Source organism: Salmo salar, chromosome ssa20 (assembly GCF_905237065.1).
Source record: "Salmo salar chromosome ssa20, Ssal_v3.1, whole genome shotgun sequence".
Taxonomy (NCBI): domain Eukaryota; kingdom Metazoa; phylum Chordata; class Actinopteri; order Salmoniformes; family Salmonidae; genus Salmo; species Salmo salar.
This window is the reverse complement of record NC_059461.1, coordinates 47,874,592-47,896,922: the sequence shown is the minus strand read 5'-3', so window position 1 is coordinate 47,896,922 and position 22,331 is coordinate 47,874,592. Positions and strand designations below refer to the sequence as shown.

General features: G+C 45.4%; 1 protein-coding gene across 1 annotated transcript; it reads right to left on the bottom strand.

The window, feature by feature from the left end:
* Positions 1-5,827: 5,827 nt before the first annotated feature.
* On the bottom strand, positions 5,828-21,031 carry LOC123729228 (B-cell lymphoma/leukemia 11B). Its single transcript, XM_045703506.1, has 3 exons — positions 20,755-21,031; positions 18,402-18,743; positions 5,828-9,297 (listed from the first exon to the last, which is right to left on the bottom strand). The coding sequence occupies exons 1-3, from the start codon at positions 20,804-20,806 to the stop codon at positions 7,559-7,561; spliced, it is 2,133 nt and encodes a 710-aa protein (XP_045559462.1). The 5' UTR covers positions 20,807-21,031; the 3' UTR covers positions 5,828-7,558.
* Positions 21,032-22,331: the final 1,300 nt, after the last annotated feature.

Sequence of the window (22,331 nt, the reverse complement as noted above, 5' to 3'; positions counted from 1 at the left end):
TGTTAAGCAAATGTTTACGCCTGAACTTATTTAGGCTTGCCATAACAAAGGAGTGGAATACTTATTGACTCAAGACATTTCAGATTTTCATTAATTTGTAAAAAAAATTCTAAAAACATCATGGACTTTATTCAAAGTGTATAGGCCAGTGACAGAAAATCTAAATGTAATCCATTTTAAATTCAAGCTTTAACACAACAAAATGTGAAAAAAGTCAAGGGGTGTGAGTACTTTCTGAAGGCACTGTACATGGGGTACAGTACCGAGTCGATGTGCAGGGGTACGGGGTAATTGAGGTAGATCTCTACATATAGGTAGTGGTAAAGTGACTAGGCAACATTATATATAGTAAGCAGCAGCAGTGTATGTGATGAGTCAGAAGAGTTAGTGCAAAAAGAGTAAATACAGATAGTCTGGGTAGCTATTTGCTTAACTGTTTAGTAGTCTTATGACTTGGGGGTAGAAGCTGTTCAGGGTCCTGTTCATTCCAGACTTGGTGCATCGGTACCGCTTGCCGTGCGGTAGCAGAGAGAACAGTCTATGACTTGGGTGGCTGGAGTCTTTGACAATTTTTAGGGCCTTCCTCTGACACCACCTGGTATAGAGGTCCTGGATGGCAGGGAGCTCGGCCCCAGTGATGTACTGGTCCGTGTGCATTATGCTCTGTAGCGCCTTGCTGTCAGATGCCAAGAAGATGCCATACCAAGCGGTGATGCAGCCAGTTAAGATGCTCTCAATGGTGCAGCTGTAGAACTTTTTGAAGATCTGAGGGCCCATACCAAATCTTTTCAGCCTCCCTTTTCAGGGGGAAGAGGTGTTATCGTGCCTTCTTCACAACTGTGTTGGTGTGTGGACCATGTTAATTCTTTAGTGATGTGGACACAGAGGAATTTGATACTCTCGACCCACTGCACTACACCCCCATCAATGTGGATGGGGGCGTGCTCGGCCCTCCATTTTCTGCATTCCACGATCAGCTCCTTTGATGTTGAGGGAGAGGTTGCTGCCCTGGCAACACACTGCCAGGTCTCTGCACTCATCCCTATGGGCTCATAGTTGTCGGTGATCAGGCCTACCACCGTCATGTCCTCAGCAAACTTAATGATATGGTTGGAGTCGTGCGCGGCCACACAGTCGTGGGTGAACAGGGGACTAAGTACGCAACCTTGAAGGGCCCCAGTATTGAGGGTCAGCGTGGCGGATGTGTTGTTGCCTACCCTCAACACCTGGGGGCAGCCCGTCAGGAAATACCAGATCCAGTTGTAGAGTGAGGTATTCAGTCCTAGGGCCCTGAGTTTATTGATGAGCTTGGAGGGCACTATGGTGTTGAACGCTGAGCTGTAGTCAATGAACAGCATTCTCACATAGGTGTTCCTCGTGTTCAGGTGGGAGAGTGTGGTCTGGAGTGCAATAGAGATTGCGTCATCTGTGGATCTGTTAAGGCGGTATGTGAATTGGTGTGGATCCAGGGTGTCTGCGATAATGGTGTTGATGTGAAAGCCGGCTTAGTAGGATTTGATTCGATCTTAGTCCTGAATTGATGCTTTGCCTGTTTCATGGCTCGTCGGAAGTCGTAGTGGGATTTCTTATAAGCATATGGATTAGTGTCCAGCTCCTTTGAAAGTGGCAGCTCTAGCCTTTAGCTCAGTGCGGATGTTGGCTGTAATCCATGGCTTCTGTTTGGGATATGTACATACAGTTACTGTCGATGCACTTATTATGAACTTATTAATGAAGCCGGTGACTGATGTGGTTAACGCCTCAATGTTATCGTATGAATACCGGAACATTTTCCAGCCTGTGCTAGCGAAACAGTCCTATAGCTTAGTATTCGGTTCTTCGGATCACTTTCGTATTGAGCGAGTCACTGGTACTTCCTGTTTGAGTTCTTGCATGTAAGCAGGAATCAGGAGGATGGAGTCATGGTCAGATTTGCCAAAGGGAGAGTGAGGGAGAGCCTTGTATGCGTTTTCAGGTGCTGAATCATACGCAAAGTACAGACGTTAGGAAATGATCAAGAATAATAACCTTCCGACGCCGCCACCACCGGTACATGACGTCTTTGTGTCTGAAAATCAATTTTAAAGTCATTCAAAAAGCAGACATGTTTTGACACGCTCAGACGAACAGTCGATAGCAGAGTTATCCACAATCAACGCTAACTCCTCCTTCTCCTAGCACAAATCAGGGCCTACTCTCCTTAGAGCTGGCTTAGCTGGACATCCAGGTCATGGCAGTTAGACTGTGTGTGTGTGTGTGTGTGTGTGTGTGTGTGTGTGTGTGTGTGTGTGTGTGTGTGTGTGTGTGTGTGTGTGTGTGTGTGTGTGTGTGTGTGTGTGTGTGTGTGTGTGTGTGTGTGTGTGTGTGTGTGTGTGTGTGTGTGTGTGTGCTGGAAGAATGGATCTGGGGTCAGAGGAGCTAGCTTGTGTGCTAGAATGACCCTGTGACTGGCCCTCAGGTGTGTTTAGAGCAAGAGAGAGTCAGGTTTATAACCAGGGTCACCACAGGTGCAGAGGGCACATGTTCACGTGTTGGACGTGTTAACATACTGCTTGTTATTGAGTGGGTGGAGGTGGCAGTGAAGGTTTTATTTATTTATTTAACCTTTATTTAACTAGGCAGGTCAGTTAAAAACAAATTCTTATTTACAATGACGGCCTAGGAACAGTGGGTTAACTGCCTTGTTCAGGGGCAGAACGTCAGATTTTTACCTTGTCAGCTCAGGGATTTGATCTAGCAAACTTTCAGTTACTGGCCCAACGCTCTAACCGCTAGACTACCTGCACCCCTTATGAATAGGTAGCTAATGGACGAATGAGACTGTGAAGGTGCGGGTTAGAATATCACGTCGCTTCCATCTTTCTCTATGCTGGTCATAAGGGTGTATTGAGGTGGGTGGAAGAGGTTGAGATTCAACCAGTGGATGCGAGAGCTTCCACTGAAATGACAGTACTCCAAAGAGAATTCCAGAAAATCTGTTCACTGTGTCAATAGTGCCAAAAATGATGACAGGCGTGATGAATGGAGTGAAAATAAAGAAGTTGAAATGTTCCAAGTTTTAAGCAAGGCTTCGACCACTGTGGGTCCTGACAAAGAGTACGAGGCGTAGACCATGAATGGAGAGATGGAGACAGTGGCATCTATGACGTATGATCAGTGTACTAGGCTACAATTCACTCAAGAGAATCAGGCAGATACAGATGTTCAGTTAGGCTATTCACTGAAACTGTACACTTGAGGACATGACTCATCTTTAGGAAAACACTCCTAAACACACATCTCAATGCTGGTAATATCAGCCATTATGGTGAACTTTAGGCTTCAGTGTGAAGGCAGTTGTGTCCATTGAAATCCTATGGATCCTAGACCAGAGGTTTGCTGTTTGCTTTGTGTGACATCCTTCAGCTGAATGGCAGATATCAATAGACATCCTGCACAGTTTTTCTCATAATCTTGTATCACAGCGTCCCCACCTTGTCATAACTATCCCCCAAACAAGTCCGGCACGGCCACTCTCACACGGTCCTCCCCGCCATTCAATACCATTACATTACCCCTGAAGAATGGACACCATCTGAATGCATTGTTCCCCCTGCTCATTACGTGGTGTTGAATGGCACTGGACTGGATTGACGGCTGGGGCCGTGTCGCCTCTCACCCATCCTCTAACACTCTCACTGGGAGAGTTAGGTGATGAAGGGGAGGGGTGGAAGGTGGGAGAGTGTAATTCCAGGGTTTAGGTTTCACGTTGTGGTCTTTGTTGGGGGGAGGGAGGTGGAGGTCGTGGGAACGAAGGGTCAGCCTAGTCATTCCCAAACGCACCTCTCCCTTTTCTCCTCACCCCTTTGGTGTGAACCCTCACCCCTGCCCTGCCTTCTAAACTGTACTCCCTTTTCCGTTCTGTTCCCCAAGAACAGGGGAGACACAGGGAGGAGGATTGGATGGCATACGTTAAGACATATAATTAAGAGAAGTGAATTGGCTTTTTACATGAGAAGGCGTAACCTCACTTCCAATTTAAGGTAGAGGCATGTTTGTAGCTCCAGGTCTGCCCCATATAATACCACAGTTTATCACAGACCTGCATGTCTGTCTGGGCTATTTAAGATAAGACATCCAATGATGAAAGTTATCAATACGACAGTGTGTTTACCCCTTGAGATTATACTAATACTAAGTCAAAGACAATATCATAAATTTATCCCATGACTGCATGGCCATAAGGCAGGGGAGGTAACCGTGAGTGTGCTGTTAGCTCTGTAAACACTTCAATTGGTTCAGCTGGAATTATTTTGTACACACACACACACACACACACACAATGCTCTTAGTCTTGCACAACCGTGATGGCTTTCTGGCCTTTTCACTGCAGGAGCAACCGCAGAGACATATGAAGTGTTCCATAAGTGTCAAACCAGAGGAGGCTGGTGGCAGGAGTTATAAGAGGACAGGCTCATCGTAATGGCTGGAGTAAATGGAATGGAGTCACACACATGGCTTCCATGTGTGTGACTCCATTCCAGTCATTACAATGAGCCCGTCCTCCTATAACCCCTCTCCCTGTCCTTGCCCAACAAAAGCCTTCTCTGTAGACCTGAGACACGGCTATTAGATCTCAAAGTCCATGCCTTGGGCTTGGCCGGCCCTGGTGAGACACACACACGTGTGCGCACACCCGCGGTCAGATGATGGATTTCCCCCGCACCCTACCCTGCTCTATTGGCGGACAGCCCGTATCTGTTAAAGTTCAGAGAGGTGTGAATGGGTCAGGGTTGGTCATTGTTGCTCCGGTACAGAGGCGTGGACTGGAGGTGGCTGGCAGGAATACGAAGGGCCAGTTGAGGGTGGGAAGGTATGCACTTACCGTGGTGGCTACCGCACCACTTACCGTGGTGGCTACCGCACTGCTTTGTATCACATTTACGTCATTTAGCAGACGCTCTTATCCAGAGCGACTTACAGTAGTGAATGCATACATTTCATACTTTTCTTTTCTTTCTCCGTACTGGTCCCCCGTGGGAATCGAACCCACAACCCTGGCGTTGCAAACACCATGCTCTACCAACTGAGCCACACGGGACCATCACCTTACCTTTACGTAAACTGGGTCCATTCAGACACCAAGTGGCGCAGGACTGACCACGTAGCGGATCTGCCTTGGCTCCAAGGGGAGCAGTGGAGGTGGTTACCTGTCCCACACTTGCCCTCTCACCCTCTTTGGGGAGAAGAGCGGACCAACTCGTCTGGGTCTGGTCCAGTGAATGGCTTTGGTTCTCTACACAATAGTAATTGATAGTGGGCGTATGTGTGCGCACATCTGGTGCCCCCCCCCATCCGCCCTGCTGAAACCTCATTAAAAAGCCTTGCTGTTAATGAGCTATAGGATCATAGAGCTGCCTTGTCATTAGAAGGGGCAGGGCCAAGGCTATAGGATGCTGGTGCAGTAAGCAATTACAATGCTTCCCCCAATGCGAGTTCAACCCCCTGACACCCAGTACCCCCTAGAAGCCTTCCAGCTTGCCCATCCCATCCCAATTCCCTGGATATGTAGCCTTCCTACCCATACTACATAAAGTTCAACTGGCCTACAGATTGTGTCCCGTCACCGCCTTTTAGGAACTCTTTCGGTTGGTGTTAGTTTGATCTGTGTGGGTCGTTTCTCTGTGGACTGACTTCAGTCATCCTGAGTTATGAATGTTTAATGTCACAGCACTGGATGAGGGACCCTCTATGCTCGTTTACATCCGTCTGATGTTTCAGGAGCGGGTTCGCCATTCCTACACTGTGTGAGACCGAAATGCGCACAAGCACACACAAGAGAGAGAGATCGCTTTGCCTCAATTCTTTAATAAGACTCCTCATAACCAGGTCAATGACAAAATGGTGTCAAGTTTACAAAAGACAGTGGTGTAGTTAACCTCATTGTAGTCAGCACAGACAGAGGAAACTCAGTTTCCCAGAATTCTTGGTTGAGTTTGAGGCATACAGCACAGTCAATTGACGAAATCAGTGGCAACGACATCTACGAGTGCCATTCTATGTACATAACATTGGTCCCTGAACAAGTATACGCCGCTCATGTCCATCAAATCGTACACATTTTACACACAACGCAAAGAATTGTTTTTTCAAAGTGTCCAAAAACAAGGGTTCCCTGCCGCCAGTGTATATTGACATCAATAATAATAATGTAAGTCACAGTAGTCACAAAATAGTTGGTGACACTTCACTCAAACCATGTTCTCAGCCACTACAGCTAAAAGGTTAGCCACTGTTATCTTGCCTTCCGCTGCGTGCATCGTTGTCGCAGGCACAGGCTCCGTTTCCAAGCAAATAAAACAGCTTGTCATGTTTCGGTTATAGTTAGCGAGGCATTTGACCGAAAGTTCAAGTCAAGTGTTACCAAATAATTTCCCTGCACACACAGTGTTACCCACAAAACTCTCCCACCCATCAACAAGCCATTTACTATAGCTCTCCAACCTGTAGTTTCATTTGCCAACCACTAACATGCAGTGCCCATAAATAAAGGACACATTTCCAATGGCAGCAAAACATGCATACGAAAGCTTCAAGGGGTTCAGCGTTTTATGAATGTAAACAAAGGAAAGAAAAAGATACCCCAATTATGATGTACAAAAGGAAATAACTCCAAACCTGTTTCATTTGAAGTTAAATGGCAGTTTTTTATGCTTAGCAGCTAAGCTAGGAAAACTTCAGCAGATGAGATTTATACACATCAATAAAAATAACATCCATACACACAGAGGAACAACTGAACTTTGCCGGGCCTTCGCGAGCATTGTAAACTTTACGTTAAGTGGCAAGTGTTGTGACAAAAGCACATTTAAAAAGGATACTGAGAAACTGCAGGCAACCTGTGTTTGGGTTTGTTTCCCCTTTGACCCCATCTCTGTCCAAACAACAAGTCTGTGGATGAATTAGAGCGCGACAACCACCCTGTCAGTTGTCACCACAGCAACAGAACAGGATATGAAAGACTCACTATCATAGTAATCTCATGCCACTAGATATAAAAAAAATACAAATAATTACAAGCCTTTTTTTGCTTTCTACATTTGACAGTTCTGATTGGTAATCATCATTAGTATGTTGACTGAGTGAACCAATCGATTGACCACAGGTGTCCACTTCCTATATTGTGCTGGAGCAGGGTGATCAACTTCCTGTGTTTCTGGTGGACTGTGGTGGTTGACTTCCTGTTCTCAAGTCCCATTTGCCGCCCTCCTTTCCATTGCATGTCAGGGTTTTGTGCTGTGGTCTAAGTAGGCGGGTTTGCATATGCTAATTATCAGCTCGGGCGAGACGTGATGTACCTCAGCATTGCATAGATAGGGAATTAAGAGGAGAGCAGGGTTGGTACCTAGATTCCAGTATGAACTGATTCCCAGTTGAGTGCTAGGAAAGGTTCACTACAATTCTATGGATATTTATGTTGGTCAAAGTGGTTGGAATGAGTGACAGTCCAAGCCAGTGCTTTTGAATGTCTTGGTCAGTGTACAAAAGTGTGATATGACGGCTAAAGTGGACCAGAAGTTTACGCCAAGCCCACGTCCGCACTGCCTTCAGTAGAAAGCTCACCCACACTTTCCTCCACTACGGCTGGGCTGACAGTACCATCCACCTCCCCTTTCTGGTTCTCCTCAGCCTCCAATCCCATCTCCTCCATGGCAGCCATGTTGTTTTCTGTCTGGTCCGTACTGGCTTCATCCACCTCCATCTTGATGACCACCCTGTCATCCATTTTGACAAGGGCCCAGTTGACATCAGCTGCGCTGGCCTTGGTGTAGGTCCCGACGCTGGCATGGCTCAGCCCGTGCACCTTCTTCAGGTGTTTCTCCAGGGTGGCGTACACAGTGAAGGGCACCCCGCACAGCTGGCACAGGAATGGGGCGCGGGCCCCGTGTGCGCCGTGGGTCTTCATGTGTCGTGTGAGCTTGGAGCTCTGGGCGCATGCGTAGCTGCACAGGCCACACTGGTAGGGTCGTTCTCCAGTGTGGCTGCGCCGGTGCACCGTCAGGTTGCTGCTGTTCCGGAACTGTTTCCCACAGTACTCACAGGCCTCCTCCTTCTTCTTCTTCCCTGACCCCCCGTCATTGTTACCACTGTTACTGCTGATGACGCCGTTTCCTCCTCGCCGTTCGCTCTCCCTCTGCCACTCCTGGACCACCTCGCTGCTCCCGCCTGCAAGCCACTCCTTCTCGCCATCCGCCATCTCTCCGTCCCGCTCGCTCTCCCACTCCCCCCCTACCTGAGCCCTGTCCTCCCTCTCCGGCCGTTTGGGGGTGCAGTTTCCGCTGGCAATGCCACTCTCCCCACTGCCCCCAGTCTCTCCGCTTTCCAGTGACCCCTCTGAGGGGCTGGCACAGGGGGACGCATGCTGGGGCTCCTCTTGTCCCTCCACCTCATCGTCCGCCGCTTCTCCCTGGGGTTGGAACAGCCTGAGCAGGCTCATGTCTGGACCTCCAGGCTGGGAGGAGAGAAGGATCAGTCCAGAGTCTGGGGAGTGATGCTTGGACAGGGACACCTCAGAGGTCTCCCTCTCTCCTGGTTCTCCACTCAACACCCCCTCTCCTGCACCCTGCATTACAAATCTCCTCATCCCCTGCCGACCTACCTCATCCTCCCCTACCAGCCCCACCTCCTCGTAGCCCACTCCTCTACCCACGCCCGTCTCTCTGCGGTGACTCCTCATGTGGCGAGCCAGCTGACCACTCTGGGCAAAGGCCTGGTCACACAAGCCACAGTGGTAGGGCCGCTCACATGCGTGGGTCCTCCGGTGGGCTGAAAGGCTTCGTAGAGAATGGAAGCTCTGGCCACACAACTCACAGGGAAACCCCGCCTGGATGGGCCCGCACTGGGGGAAGGAAGAGGCGGCCGGGGGGGACGGAGAGGGGGCCAGAACACCAGCAGTGGTGTTACCGCCCTCAGCCTGCTCCCTCAGACAGAAGTTGAGGGCCTGTCGTTCTCTGGAGGAAGGGGTGGAGCTGGCCTGAGAAGCTGGCCTGTGGTTCTGGCGTGGACGGAAGATGTGGGGCAGACGCAGAACGGAAGGGTGGAAGGCGGTGGCCAGGGTTTGGCTCAGTTGACAGGGATCCAGGGTGGCTGCAGGTTTGGAGTACTGGTGACCCCCTCTTCCCATCTGCTCCTCCTCATCCCTCTCCCCGTCCTCCTGGTAGATGCTGAAGGAGTGTGTGTGCTGGGCGTGTTGGAGCAGGGCCCAGGCAGAGGGCAACACACACTCACACAGCTGGCAGGTAAAGCAGGACGGCTCTTCTGTTACAGAAACAAACAGTTAGTAAACAAGCCAAACATTTTCTTGATCTGAAAAATATGTAAGGGTTCTCAATAGGTTTTATTAAAACAGCACACATCAGACAGTGGGAACTATTGTGGATAGCTAGAATATAAAAGAAACACAGCATGAAAAGGCAGTCTGGTTAGGGCAATGGTTAGGTGCAGAGAAACTAAACTTGTTCAGTCAGCGAAGAGTGAACGACTACAGCAAGAGGGAAGATGCTTAACATTCTCTGGGTCAGGTCCACAGGAAAAGGTAGTCTGAAGTTCAAAAATATATATTTAAAAAAAATGCATTCTTCCTGCCTCTCTTCCTTCTTGAGACAGAAGCCAAGGAGAGAGGGACACAGAGATAGCGAAAGGCTGTTGATTGGACCAGAAGCAAGGGAGAGATGAAAGATGAAAAATATGAAAGATAAAAAAAAAAGGAAGGACAGAGACGGAGGCCAGCAGAAAGGGGAGATGGATAGTTAAGTACATCTGGAGACATTTTTTAAACGTGGTTAGCTTTGTCTCTTAACCGAGAACCACTCTCCAATTAAGCTGCAAATTGCTAATTAGCGGAACCGAGAAAACGAAGGCTTTATGTAAATCAGGGACTGACTCAGCCAGCTTGACAAAATGAGGCCTTTTTGCATAAATCTAAATTGGAAAGAAGATCCTAAAATTGAGGGGGGGGGGGGGAACTGTTCTATTTTTTTGTAATGGTTCAAAGCCGATTCTGGTATAAGCCTCTTTCTTGTTTCCTGAAGTCAAAATCCTTATGTATTTTACTGGAGGGGGAGGAGAGAAAAGATGAAAAAGAAAGCAACTCTTTCTCCCTCTCCACCTCTCTGCCTGGAGAGGATAGGAGACATGGTAGACGCATCCTTTAACTTAGCTCGAAGAGATGAGTAGAGTAGGAAAGAAGTTGATAAGATGAGAAAGATAAAAAATAAGGATGTAGCAGTGCCGGTCGAGAAACACCACAAAAATGTCACCCCTTGGATTGTACTTCAGACCCATCCTCCCACCCCTCAGCCTCCCCTAACCCTCCAAATCTCTCCCAGATGGGGGGGGGGGACATTTTATCTCGGGGTCCTGGAGTGAAACACAATACCCAGACAGTTTCTCATTCGCTCTCTTTTTTGTAAGGATTCCCATTTGGCCCGGGGGTCGCACTTGAATATTAAGCAGAAGCAATAAGTGCTAATTAAAAATGCAGATTGGCTAGGAGCACTAACGAGCAGCAGACAGAATCGCTTCTCCCGAGGGAGAGAGAGGGAGGAGAAAAGAGTGTGGGGGGGAGATTGGAAGAGGGCAAGCGAGAGAGTCTGTTGAAGATGAGGGGGGAGAATAATGTTAGAGATGAGAAGAAAAAAATAAACAAGTAGAATAAATACCAAATAAAATGAGACATAATAACCCATCACATTCTTCCATCTCTCGCTATCACATACACACTAGTGTGAAGGGACACCTATCCGTTGTGGGATAACAGCTCTTTCACTTTGAGTCATCTTCCTCAAGCAGACATTCACTGTGGCGTGTATTCATGGAGGCGAAGGGAAGCCAGGCTTCTACAAAACATTCAAAAATAGTATGACTGTTGCCGACCATAGCACTTAATGCAAGTGAAGTCAGTGAGCATTTAGCCTCCCTTGATATAAAAGTATAAAACAATAGTCAATCAGCGTTGAGCTAAACTGAGTGTACTCAACTATGAATGGTCCTGGCACACCCAAAAAAAAAAAAAGTCAAGTGAAGTCAATTTGGATTTGGCTTCCCTCTAATCACATCGAGAGCAAAACGTCATTGATAGAAGAAAAAAACTTTAATTGTTGCATCTTGTTGTCCTCCGTTGGCAAGCTAGCTAGTTAAAATTGTCCCTTTCCTAAATTAGCCATGGATGGAGATAGGGATTTGGATTACCGCGGCGATTCTGATCCAACCATAAATCCATACACTGTTCCCCTGGCCTGAGAGGATGGAAGTCGAACATGTAGCTAGATGTAGAAGGCTAATGTTAACTAGCTAACGTTGCCCATGAATGGAAGTTAGGCTAGCAAGGAAGCATTTTAGCCAAGTAGCCTAGGACAATAAAAAAAAATTAAAGCATTTCCTGTATGACAGAGTCATAGACCGTTTTGTCAACATGAAAGAGAGGACGGCAGGGTGAGTCCAAAAAAATGTACTTCAACGAACGCACACACAAGAAATTAGAACAATGGACATCATATTTAGCTTCCGTTGAACTAAATTGTTTTTGGAATCTTTTAACATGTGTGATAATAGGTTGCTTCTTGTGTAAATATTTTCTGTCTGGATTTTAATGATTTGTATGATCTGTAATGATCTGGATTTTAATGATTGTTAATGGTTCTAACATAGGTGATAGCATAGATGATTTGATGATGTTGAAATGGTGCTGGAATATTGGAGGCAGCTCCTGTTTTCTTTGTGACTTGTAGTAACTCTGTGGTTCTAAATCATTAGTTGTTTAATAGTCCGAAAATGTCGGAAACATTAACTTCCTTGACCATGCTGTAGGTCATGTAAAGCCATATGCTTTCACCGGACAGAGGTTGCTCTCCAGTTTAGTGATGAAACAAAAGGTGTGGTTGAATTTATTCTGCCACTGTGTCTTCTTATTGTTTCGGCCAAAAGGTGTATATCACACACTACCGTTCAAAGGTTTGGGGCAATTTCTTGCATGGAATAGCTTTTATTTCTCAGAACAAGAATACACTGACGAGTTTCAGAAGAATGTTCTTTGTTTCTAGCCTATAATCTAACCCACAAATGCTGATGCTCCAGATACTCAACTAGTCTAAAGAAGGACAGTTTTATTGCTCCTTTAATCAGAACAACAGTTTTCAGCTGTGCTAACATAATTGCAAAAGGGTTTTCTAATGATCAATTAGCCTTTTAAAATTATAAACTTGGATTAACTAACACAACGTGCCATTAGAACACAGGAGTGATGGTTGATGATAATGGGCCTCTGTACGCCTATGTAGATATTCCATTAAAAAAATAAAAATGTTAAACGTTTCCAGCTACAATAGTCATTTACAACATTAACAATGTTTTCTGATCAATTTGATGTCCTTATTTTTGAAAGAAAATTTAAAATAACATTTCTAAGTGACCCCAAACGTTTGAACTACAAAAAACAAACATTTCTCCCTTGTGCCAGTGCAAAGATACCATATACAGTGTAGAAAAGTGAGAATAATTTAGCTACCATATGAGTGATGATATACTGTGAATGAAATGGGTGGGTCAGAGTTTAAACAAATGAACAGTAGACAGTGAGACCTACCCATCTCACGGTCACAAGGCATATGAACTAATAGGTAATAGAGCAAACACAATTTCATCTTTCCACGTAGGTTGTAATGTTTTTTGGGGGATGGGGCTTCCCCAGTGATTTTACCCACGCACCGCTACTGCATGTTCACTCTCCTTCCCACAGTCAGAAAGCCCTACAACACGTAGCGCATACAGTACTGTATTAAATCCAAGCACGTTTAACTTGAGTTACTTAAAAAAAAAAAAAGTCCAACGCAGACGTTTTTATTTCAATATCCAATCATTTTGGGGTAAAAATGTAGTGCCTTACTGTCATTGTTTTCAATTAAAATTGTCAAAAAGAAACAAAAATAGCTTCTTGGCAAAGAGCAATTTGGTAAGCAAGAATTTAGCTAGGACTGTCTAGGAGTGGTCTAAGTGGGTAGGGAAAACTGAAAACTAGCTGTTATTGGCAGAGAGGTTGGAAACAACTCCATCCCACCAAAACAGGCTGAAATTCCAGGTGGTCTTTTTAAAACAGCTGTTACACCAATAGAGAATTGTCGTCATTTTCACAATATCGCCGTATTATTCCAACATCAGTGTGGAAATATACAGCACCAGTCAAAAGTTTGGACGCACCTACTCATTCCAGGGTTTCTCTTTATTTTGCCTATTTTCTACATTGTAGAATAATAGTGAAGACATCAAAACTACGAAATAAAAGTAACACAATAACGAGGCTATATACAGGGGGTACCCGTACCGAGTCAAGTGTGCGGGGTACAGGTTAGAGGTATTTGTACATATAGTTAGGGGTGAAGTGACTATGCATAGACAATAAACAGCAAATAGCAGCAGTGTACAAAACAAATGGGGGGGGGGGGGGCAATGTAATAGTCCGGGTGGGCATTTGATTAGTTGTTCAGTAGTCTTATGGCTTGGGGGTAGAAGCTGTTAAGGAGCCTTTTGGTCCTAGACTTGGCGCGCCGGTACCACTGGTGCGGTAGCAGAGAAAACAGTCTATGACTTGCGTGACTGGAATCTGACAATTTTATGGGCTTTCCTCTGACACTGCCTATTATATGGATCCTGGATTGCAGGAAGCTTGGCCCCAGTGATGTACTGGGCTGTACTCACTATCCTCTGCAGCGCCTTACGGTCAGATGCCGAGCAGTTGCCATACCAGGCGGTGATGCAACTGGTCAGGATGCTCTCGATGGTGCAGTAGAATTTTGAGGATCTGGGGAGACATCCCAAATCTTTTCAGTCTCCAGGGAGGGAAAAGGTTTTGTCATGCCCTCTTCACAACTGTCTTGGTGTGTTTGGACCATGATAGATCGTTGGTGATGTGGACACCAAGGAACTTCCCACCGTGAAGCATGGAGGAGGTGGTGTGATGGTGCTTTGCTGGTGACACTGTCTGTGATTTATTTAGAATTCAAGGCACACTTAACCAGCATGGCTACCACAGCATTCTGCAGCGATATGGCATCCCATCTGGTTTGTGCTTAGTGGGACTATCATTTGTTTTTCAACAGAACAATGACCCAAAACACACCTCCAGGCTGTGTAGGGGCTATTTGACCAAGAAGGAGAGTGATGGAGTGCTGCATCAGATGACCTGGCCTCCACAATCACCTGACCTCAACCCAATTGAAATGGTTTGGGATTAGTTGGACAGCAGAGCGAAGGAAAAGCAGCCAACAAGTGCTCAGCATGTGGGAACTCCTTCATTCCCCATGAAGCTGGTTGAGAGAACACCAAGAGGGCGCAAAGCTGTCAAGGCAAAGGGTGGCTACTTTGAAGAATCTAATTTTGATTTGTCGCCTTAACCAACATTTTTTAGGTTACCACATGATTCCATATGTGTTAATGTCTTCACTATTATTATACAATGTAGAAAATAGTCCAAAAAAAAGAAAAACCCTAGAATGAGTAGGTGTCCAAACTTTTGACTGGTACTGTATATAAAACACAGGAAAATCATGTTTTTGACATCACTGGGTTATTTTTTTAATGTAGTTTTTTAATTTCAGCTTTATTTAACAAGATAGGCCAGTTGACAAGTTCTTATTTACAACTGCGACCTGGCCAAGATAAAGCAAAGCAGTGTGACAAACAACAGAGTTACACGTGGGATAAACAAAAGTACAGTCAATAACACAATAGAAAAATCTATATACACAATGTGAGCAAATGGAGTAAGGAGGTAAGGCAATAAATAGGCCTTAGTAGCCAAGTAATTACAATTTAGCAAATCAACACTAGTGATAGATGTGCAGATGATGATGTGCAAGTAGAAATACTGGTGTGCAAAAGAGCAACAAAAAAAAGTAAATTAAAACAATACGGGGATGAGGTAGGTAGTTGGATGGGCTATTTACAGATGGGATGTGTATAGCTGCAGCGATTGGTAAGCTACTCAGAAAGGTGATGCTTAAAGTTAGTGAGGGAGATATAAGTCTCCAACTTCAGTGATTTTCGCAATTCGTTCCAGTCATTTCTCTGCTGCCACTGGAAGGAAAGGCGGCCAAAGAGGTGTTGGCTTTGGGGATGACCAGTGAGATATACCTGCTGGAGCACGTGCTACGGGTGGGTGTTATGGTGACCAATGAGCTGAGATAAGACAGAGCTTTACCTAGCAAAGACTTCTAGATGACATGGAGCCAGTGGGTCTGGCGACGAATATGTAGCGAGGGCCAGCCGACGAGAGCATACAGGTTGCAGTGGTGGATGGTATATGGGGCTTTGGTGACAAAATGGATGGCACTGTGATAGCAAACTGGACGCAGTCTGAGTAGTGTTGAAGGCTATTTTGTAAATGCCATTGCCGAAGTCGAGGATCGGTAAGATAGTCAGTTTTACGAGGGTATGTTTGGCAGCGTGAGTGAAGGAGGCTTTGTTGCGAAATAGGATGCCGATTCTAGATTTAATTGTTGATTGGAGATGCTTAATATGAGTCTGGAAGGAGAGTTTACAGTCTAGCCAGACACCTACAGTTGAGGTCGGAAGTTTACGTTTAAGTTGGAGTCATTAAAACTCGGTTTTCAACCACTCCACAAATTTCTTGTTAACAAACTATAGTTTTGGCAAGTCGGTTAGGACATCTACTTTGTGCATGACACAAGTAATTATTCCAACAATTGTTAACAGACAGATTATTTCACTGTATCACAATTCCAGTGGGTCAGAAGTTTACATACACTAAGTTGACTGTGCCTTTAAACAGCTTGGAAAATTCCAGAAAATTATGTCATGGCTTTAGAAGCTTCTGATAGGCTAATTTACATAATTTGAGTCAATTGGAGGTGTACATGTGGATGTATTTCAAGGCCTACCTTCAAACTCAGTGCCTCTTTGCTTGACATCATGGGAAAATCAAAAGAAATCAGCCAAGACCTCCACAAGTCTGGTTCATCCTTGGGAGCAATTTCCAAACGCCTGAATGTACCACGTTCATCTGTACAAACAATAGTGCGCAAGTATAAACACCATGGGACGCAGCCGTCATACCGCTCAGGAAGGAGACGCATTCCGTCTCCTAGAGATGAACGTACTTGGGTGCGAAAAGTGCAAATCAATCCCAGAACAGCAGCAAAGGACCCTGTGAAGATGCTGGAGGAAACAGGTAAAAAAGTATCTATATCCATAGTAAAACGAGTCCTATATCGACATAACCTGAAAGGCCGCTCAGCAAGGAAGAAGCCACTCCAAAACTGCCATAAAAAAGCCAGACTGCGTTTTGCAACTGCACATGGGGACAAAAATCGTACTTTTTGGAGAAATGTCCTCTGGTCTGATGAAACAAAAATACTTTTTGGCCATAATGACCATCGTTATGTTTGGAGGGAAAAGGGGGAGGCTTGCAAACCGAAGAACACCATCCCAACCGTGAAGCACGGCAGTGGCAGCATCATGTTGTGGGGTGCTTTGCTGCAGGAGGGACTGGTGCACTTCACAAAATAGATGGCATCATGAGGAAAGAAAATGTGGATACATTGAAGCAACATCTCAAGACATCAGTCAGGAAGTTAAAGCTTGGTTGCAAATGGGTCTTCCAAATGGACAATGACCCCAAGCATACTTCCAAAGTTGTGGCAAAAAGGCTTAAGGACAACAAAGTCAAGGTATCGGAGTGGCCATCACAAAGCCCTGACCTCAATCCTATAGAAGATTTATGGGCAGAACTGAAAAAGCGTGTGCGAGCAAAGAGGCCTACAAAACTGAGTCCGTTACACCAGTTTTGTCACGAGGAAATGGGCCAAAATTCACCCAACTTATTGTGGGAAGCTTCTGGAAGGCTACCCAAACGTTTGACCCAAGTTAAACAATTTAAAGGCAATGCTACCAAATACTAAACTTCTGACCCATTGGGAATGTGAGTGATGAAAGAAATAAAAGCTGAAAGAAATCATTCTCTCTACTATTATTCTGACATTTCACATTCTTAAAATAAAGTGGTGATCCTAACTGACCTAAAACAGGGAATTTTTACTCTGATTAAATGTCAGGAATTGTGAAAAACTGAGTTTAAATGTATTTGGCTAAGGTGTATGTAAACTTCCGACTTCAACTGTACATGTTGTCATGCACCATTGACTCATTTCGTTATCAAAAGTGATCTTGTTTTGCTTGGTGGAGATACGGTACAGCTCTTGGGTAGTGCACGTGGGTAGCTCTGTTGTAAACGCCTGTGGGCACGAAGAAGAAAAAAAACACACACAGAGAGAGAGCGAGAGCAATACCACCATGAAAACAAAGCAGCTAGAGATAGAGAGTGAGTTAGAGAGAAAAAGAGAGAACATGTAAAACAGGCAGCGAGAGACCGAGAGATAGAGAGCTGTTGAGAGAGAACATGAAAAACAGGCACTAAGCGAAGAGACCGAAAGAGAAAAACAAGAGAAAGACACGGACAGACGGAAACAGAGCATGCAGCAGTCCCCTGAGCGTTACACAAAGGAAGGAAGTGCAAGTGGCTGTGTGCGTGCGTGTGTGTCTGAGAAAGAGAGTGTAAGGGTCCCAGTTCCAAAAATATGCATATGAACAAAACATAAAAATATATTTTATTGTCACATACACAGGATAGGTGCAGTGAAATGTGTTGTTTTACAGGGTCAGCCATAGAAGTATGGCGCTCCTGGTGCAAATGAAGGTTAAGTGCCTTGCTCATGGGCACATTGATGGATTTTTCACCTGATCGGCGTGAGTATTCGAACAAGCGACCTTTCGGTTGCTGTTTCTACGCTCTCACCGCAAGGCTACCTGTAGCTCTAACAGTGGCTACCTGCCGCCCTAAGTCTCATCTAAATGCAGATGATTGGGATGCCCATCTGATGGACAACGTACACCTGCACTGAGAAGCCATGCAAACACACCAGAACGATGGTGACATTATCCTTTTAAACATGTTGTGAAGTATGACCACACCATAGCCTGTTGTGACACTATCTCATCGTCCCTCTCAGCTTAGCACAGCCAATCCTCCAGTGAGTGCAGGCCGTGTTATTGCGTGGCCAGAGAGCACTGTGCCTTGCCCTACGTGTTTACCTGGCCACTTCACCTGAGAGAGTGTGTCAAGGAGATAGAGGGGAGCTCAGGTGCATTGGAGCCCTCAGGGGCCCCCTGGGGCCTCAAAACACTGCTGCCTAACCTTTCCACACAATTACCCAGCACGTCGCTAACTCAGAGGCCTCCGCAGCACAGCAACGCCCATTTAATGAGCTGGACTGGAAGGGGGGAGAAGAAAACAAAAGCAAGAAATATATATATTTTTTAAAGTAACTAATTAGGGACCTGCCGGCACTCACCTGTTCTGTTAGGCGCCACCTTCACACTATGCTCCTCCCCTCTGGACCTGTCCGTCACTCTCCTCAGCTCCACGAACCCAGCCTCTACCTGAGTGACAACACCGCGTTGCTGTGTTCGGTGGGCTGGGGAGGGAGGGGTGTGAGTGTTGGGGTCGTGATTCCGGGAGTGGCAGCCCCCCTGTTTGTGCTGGATGAAGGCCAGGATGCGGGCGAGAGGGAAGGCCTGATCGCACTGCCCACAGGTCAGCAGGTCACGACTCTCCTCACGACCCCTGACCTGGGGAAGGGACCCCCACTCCTCTAATAACGAAGGAACGGCAGTGTCCGAGGGCTCAGGGGCATCTGAGAAAGATGAGTGAGGGAGAGTTAGATAAAGAAGAGGGGGAGAGTGTGAAAGTAATTAGGGCAGGGGAGTGTTACTGGAAAGGCGGCAAAGACAGAGAGAGGAAGATGAACATTTAAGAAAATAGCAATTACTAAGAACTTGTATTTTTTTCCTTCATGTCATCCTGTAAGATCTTACAACAGGGAGACCATGGGTGGTCAGACACCATGTTGATTGGGCAATTGCTGATATGGCCTTCAGAGAAAAATGTCTTAAAATGCTACTTTTGATGCTGAGCCACTCCACCGGGGCTACAGTGGAAGTCAGGCTATTCCAGTCAGCCGACACTGACCAATTCCCCCCAACCGCTCCTTTCTCCGAGACGGCAGGCTGCATGATGTGTTCACTGACATCATTGCTTAGTAAAAAATATATATTTATAGTGAAGTAAAAAATATATATTTATAAATGGATACCAATCCCTGAACGTTAACACCTGTCAACACAATTTCTCAACAACTAGGCAAGGAACTGACCCGTTTTTGAGAAAGTGAGAGGCCATGACTTGAAGATGTTCAGATTCACTCAGGGTTTGAGGCCAAATGAATCATGATCACTAAAGGGAGTTTATGAGTCTAACATGAGATTACTAAAATGAAATGTATGGTTTAGATTTTAGCACCTCGCAGGGATGTAGCCTAGTTTCAGATTCAACTTTAATTTCAGTCTTTCTCATCAGAGCCATAAACGTAGGCTACAAAAGAACACGTCCATGACTCATTTATGACCCATGTACACTCAGCCAACAGCAGGGATGGTTAACGACCGTTGGTCAGGTTTGGAGTTGCTCCAGACAGAGTTGTTTGACTGGTCCTCAAAACTCGATAAAAGAGTGGAGGGAGGGAGTCAATACGGGCATGTACACACACCTTAACGCTTGGAAGGGCTTCACCTGCCCGGACAAGGCCGAGTACAGGACAGGTACAGACAGTACAGTCGCGCTGAGGAGCTCACCGGTGGTTACTCAAAAATGTCACCTTTCCTGTTTCAGTGCAGACAAGCTAGGCGCGGTTGCACGAACACCATGAATAGTCAAGGCGTGTGGTCAAACTAGACTCTCGACTGGCCTTCGTTAGGGAACAGAGAAAAGATACATGTTTCTTTCAAAGCACTTCAGTGTTTTAGTCAAACGCGTGCCCACGGTGCCCTGGAGAAGAAAAACGATCTCAACATAACCCCGTGGCTTAACCAGAGCCTTGTATCCTTTTGACATGAAACTATAGATCATTATGATGGCCTACATAGGCCTAGTCAAAAGTCAAGTGTATGGGGGGTATCCAGGATATATTTTTGAAGAAACTGGGATAAGTGGAAGAGGTCAGCGGGGTTGTTGTGAGGGCAGACTGTATCCAGCTCCTCTCTCGCCTGGTCATACACGTACGGTGTCTTGAACACGCGGTCTGCCCCACAAGGAAGCGTACGCGTGGGCAAAACAGGAGATCATTCAAACACAAAACAGGAGATCATTCAAACACAAAACAGGAGATCATTCAAACACAAAACAGGAGATCATTCAAACACAAAATAGGAGATCATTCAAAACAGTCTCCACAGACAAGACAAAGAAAACCCAGAAAAAAAGACAGTGGGCCAGCAAGGAAATAAAGTATAACGCCGTGTCCCCTTTTTTTTTTTAGAACCCAGAGCAAAAATGTTCATTTATTACCTATGCTTAAAGCGACCTGTTGTGTCGCCTACGAACATATTTCATTTATTTTAACTGTATTTGTTACAAAACTGAGTGTGGCCTATATATCAGCTATTTAAAAAAAATATTGATAAAACTTTTATCAATGATTCAACTTCAATGTCAAGGTGCGCATACCATCATAGCCTGACTGATACAACCCCCACCGACCAAAAATATAATATATATAATTGTAACATGAATAGTTTGTATATGAAATACATAATATTCATATAGGCTACCTCTTATTAGGAAACTATGGACGTGGCCTCTCAGCTTACCTTGAATTGCACTCAGGTGTTGCGGTCGGCTGCCTTGTTTGCGTCTGGACATTCTGCTAAATCACACCAGTCAATGTTCTGCTGGTGCATCCACACTCCAAATCGGAATCGATTTTTTTTTTTTTTAAGTATCAAGTTGATAAGAATAGCCTTGACCGAATGACTGTCTAGCTCTATGGCACGGACGGGACGTCGTCGTGACTAACTGTGCACCAGCCAGTGTTCAAGTTCAGGCTACCAGCCCCACACAGCGGAGGAAAGAAGGGGCAGGGGCAACATAGGCGCCGCCCGCCACTATACCTCTCCGACCCCGAACCCGCCCTCTACACAATGTCACACACACACAATTTGTTTTACAATCCGTTTAGGTACCAAACAATTGATTGGCATTCAAAATCACATATCCCTAACTCCTAACCCTAAACTAGACTTCCTTGTGGGGACCAGAAAATTGCCTCTACTTGTCCTAATGTTCCTTGTTTTACTATCCTTGTGAGGACTTCTGTTCCCCACAAGGATAGTAAACACCAAAAACATAATACACACACACTTTCTCTCACACACACTCCTCCTGCAATGGTGTCATCGTAGTCTAGACTGGTTTTGGCTTCTATAAGCAATCAATATTACAGGCCTATTTATTTCAGGAAGTATTTTATTCAATGATATGGAAATGCGCTTTGCAGAATACATGGGATGATGGGAGGCAACAATAGGATTTTACAGCTGCACAGCCACTTCCTCCTTGCACCCCTAGCCTCTATGCAGCCTACTGGTTCTAGCTGCCTGCTGAGGATGTGGGTGAGGAGGAAGTGGCTTTAACAAGGCAGCTGAAGACAGGTGTTCTGCTGTCCGGCTGGTTTCGAAACCAAAGTAAACGGTCTGTTAGTTTCTCCTTTCGTTGCTCACCAGACGGGACATAAATACAGTTGCGGGGAAAACCCATAGGCCTGACCTTAAACTTTTACAAAGACAAAACTAAGTAGCCTAAGCTCTAGCCTATCTTGTTTGGAAAATGATTCAGACAGGTTAGGAGACAATATAGCTACCAAGTATTGTGGTAAACATTGTAAATGGCTAGCTGCAACAACGTAACCAGCACGTTTGACAATGCAACACATGCGGACAAAATGTGTGTTAAACGTAGGTTATTTGACGAAACCGGCTATTTGGCGCCACCAGCAGGCTGAAAGTAGGGCGTCAAATTGAATGTTTTAAGAGAACTTCACCTTAGAAGTAGAGTAGTACTTATAAATGCCGACATAAGATATCAGCATTCATACTCATCACTTAGTGAATTGATCTTACCAGTAGGCTAAAGCACAACAGTTTAAAAAAAAAGTGCATTATACTGTATAATTTTAAATGCTAAACAGTACTGAAACTTACCTACAATAACCAAACTACTGGTTTGGTAACTGACTTTAATATAACCAAGCCCAAACAACTTTAATCAAGTGTTGGACAAGACACTTTGCTTCTTGTCTCAACAAAGCCTCAATAGTGAAGTTATGCCTTGGGCACATTTATAATGTATGTATGAGAGATAACGTTCCAAGTAAAGACACGCCAAACCA